The sequence below is a fragment of the Fopius arisanus genome, unplaced genomic scaffold (assembly GCF_000806365.1).
Source record: "Fopius arisanus strain USDA-PBARC FA_bdor unplaced genomic scaffold, ASM80636v1 scaffold00078, whole genome shotgun sequence".
NCBI lineage: Eukaryota > Metazoa > Arthropoda > Insecta > Hymenoptera > Braconidae > Fopius > Fopius arisanus.
The window spans coordinates 291716-294715 of NW_011887817.1; the positions used below are offsets into that span (position 1 = coordinate 291716).

At 39.1% G+C, this 3000-nt stretch overlaps 2 protein-coding genes across 4 annotated transcripts in view; one reads left to right on the forward strand and one right to left on the reverse strand.

Annotated features, from left to right (window-relative positions):
• The window catches only part of LOC105270111 (sialin), a gene marked incomplete at its 3' end in the record, with an annotated part of 4815 nt that extends 4297 nt beyond the window's left edge, over nt 1-518 (reverse strand). The window contains 1 exon segment of the mRNA XM_011310821.1: nt 300-518. Coding sequence (XP_011309123.1) covers nt 300-366 — 67 coding nt within the window.
• A 945-nt stretch (nt 519-1463) lies between these two features.
• LOC105270112 (uncharacterized) overlaps nt 1464-3000 on the forward strand; it is a 56537-nt gene continuing 55000 nt past the window's right edge. For all 3 annotated transcript variants that reach the window (XM_011310822.1, XM_011310825.1, XM_011310826.1), the window contains exon 1: nt 1464-1790. The gene's annotated coding sequence lies outside the window, so the exon portion shown is untranslated. The remainder of the gene's footprint in view (nt 1791-3000) is intronic.

Genomic DNA, 3000 nt, shown 5'->3' on the forward strand with positions numbered 1-3000 from the left:
TCGTAGAGTGCGTAATAATTTTTTTCGAACGAAATATGCTTTCGTATAACATAATCTCCTCAAATATCTCCTCGAATACTCTCGTTTACATTTAAAAAGATAATTCGAACAAATAAAGAATTCATTGTTTATCCCGAATAAATCAACGAAAAGACAAAAATTTTCAACCGCTCATTTCACTGAATCTTTCCCTGATCGATTGAAATATAAAAATCATCTACCGTCTCTTTACTATAAAATATTTCTAGTAGATACGATAAAACATCAATTCCCTATTTGTTTATTGGTAATTCTCTTACCTCTAACTTCAGCCGCAGCTGCTCTTAGCTGTACACTACTCCTTTTGAGTCTCACAAGAGCAGCCATTGTTATGACAAAATAAGCCAGTAGTACTTCTGAGCATAAGTGTGCCTGTACTTTCGACACATTTTTAATAATTTCTCGTGTGTGACCTTATTTAACACCCCAGCACTGGTAACAGTGACAAGTTGTTGTACCTCTAATGCTATCCGTTTCGGTCCCCAACGGGCAGTGATTACCCGGTGGTCCATTGGGATGAGCTGAGGATAGATAAGAGTGAATGAACAAGCTGGTTAACGAGTCTTAATACAATAAGTACCGATGCCACTGAATACAGCCTTGAGGGGACATTCGTTTTTTACGCCTACCGTGATTCCCTCACCGAATAAATATATTTACTAATAATTATATCAATTATAATTATATATATCAAATATATGCCAAATATATACGCAATATATATGAGATAACATATCATCAGCGTATATCTGATATATTGCACTTTTGCCCGACATATAGGTGCGTGTAATTAATATATATTTCGCGTGTAGATATCATTTTGTGAACAATAATAATTTATTCTTCTGTATATTCACATGAAAAACGTATTAATGTGTTGCACCACAGAAAACACATTACAATATAAAATGTAATCCAAACGAAAAAAAAACATTCAAGTTATAATCCCCAGGTGATTTTTTCAATATAAATCCCCGCAATTAATTAAGAAATATTCCTCCTCTAAATTTCCAATCATGCCACCCACCCATAACCCAACAAGCTTCCTTACCGATGGTCCGACTTATCCCCGTCGATACCAGACCCAAAGATATCGGAGATCGATAAAAATCAGTTCCCCCTGCGCAGCATAGCGGTACTAGTCGAGAGGTCAGCATAGCCCTGATCATTACAAAAAAATCCGTGATTTCCTTGAATAATCGGATAATAGGTGCCCTAAACCATGAAATTGCTGATTTTGTTAAACCCAATATTGTGTGGCCTTGCAGTACGCCCTGCGCAGCGTTTTACCCCAGTACCAGCAGGTCGCGCAGCAGGTGGCCCCCCCCCTGAAAATCCTGCCATTCCTCCCCTCCCCCACCAGCGTAGCGATTCCCCTCGAAATCCACCTGAGCAGCGATTGGCCAGTTCAGCAGGCAGGTCAAACCCTGTAACATCGTTTGTAGCTGTTGTATGTCAGATTCCTCGCGGTCCAACCGTCACAACCACGCGTCCAATCAAACCCAAGTGTTTCAAATGTCTACCATCAATAATCCTTACCCCCCACTCCCTCATTGAACCCCCCCAATAACCGAGAAAAATCAAAGTTTGTGGTGAAAAATAACCGGCAGTTGAGTGACGCGCTCATCACCGCACGCGTGTTTTTGCGAGAATGTATCAAGTGTATGAACTTGGTGACTAGTTTTACCTCAGTGTTTAAACGTGTTTGTGCTCAACTTGGACGTGACTAAAAAATTACGGAATTATCGCAGGTAAGATTTTAATCATCAGGATATTTGAGGTTAGAGAGGGAGTCCTGGAGGAGTTGGTATGCGTCCTCTGGACCATTTACTCCCTCGCTTTTTTTTCTGGATCTCTCTGTCTTTATTCTCGTCCTCTGGTTACCTTCGTCGTCCTTCTCAGGTCATCTCTCTTCGTCCTCCACAACCCCTCGTCCTTGTTCTCTTCTCTTCTCTGCTCGAGGGACAGGAATGTCTTCCTCTCTTTTTCAGTGACGTGCAACAGGTCCCCCTCAGTGGTGAAACTCGAGACGCTCCACCGAATTCCGACAATTCCAACGCAAATTCATGGGTTTTCTTGGGTTTGAGGAGGCTTTTGGGTTTTCGGAGCTCTCCAGGATTTTTGGTCGGATTGATTGATTGATTTTTTAGTGGGGATTATGTTGGAGAAGTAATGCAAGGACTCAAGTCATGTACTGCAAAAGAATTGTACTTGGAGTTTTTAACAGCGAGTGACATGAAATGAAAAGAATTCTTCATTGAAGAAGTGGTTTATTTAGTCGAAAATTCATGTGATTGTCAATTAGCAAGTCTATAAAATACGTGAACCTGTTGAAAATTGAGATCAATTGAAAATGTAATTTTTTTTCCAGTGAAATTAAATTCAAACCCACGTGATTGAATATTTAAATGACGTTGTGACAGAAATTTCCACTGAAATTGAAGAATTTCATTTCTAATTCAATTCAACCATTCGAAGTTTTAGAATTATTTATACCTATAATGGTATATAATTTCAGTGAGTGGAAAAATCCTTGTTTGAACTTGTCTCCTCTGCGAAAGTTAATGAGTTTATTCGGTTGTGTTTACCATATATTTATTTTTTATTTAGGGTTTTTTTCTCATCGAGAGACCCCTTGACCTCCGCATCCCAGTGGTAGCTTTCACGTCTCGCGAGTGAAATTTGCCGTTTTCTTAATTCAGTTTTTATCTGTTTCTCTCTTATTATTATTTTTTCTGTCTAATTGGTTGATGAGGACTGGTGTTTTCACTTTGACGTGAATAATGACGGTTATTTGCTCGGTACGTGGACAGCGATCACGTGCAATGGAAAAAGCACGTGGACCACTGCTATTCCGCTTTCTTCGTTAATTAAACATGTTTAGCAATTTTTAGCACATCTGATTTCAAGCTAAAACGAGTGTGGAATGAGCAATTACATATAATTTTTGCTAATAAATTA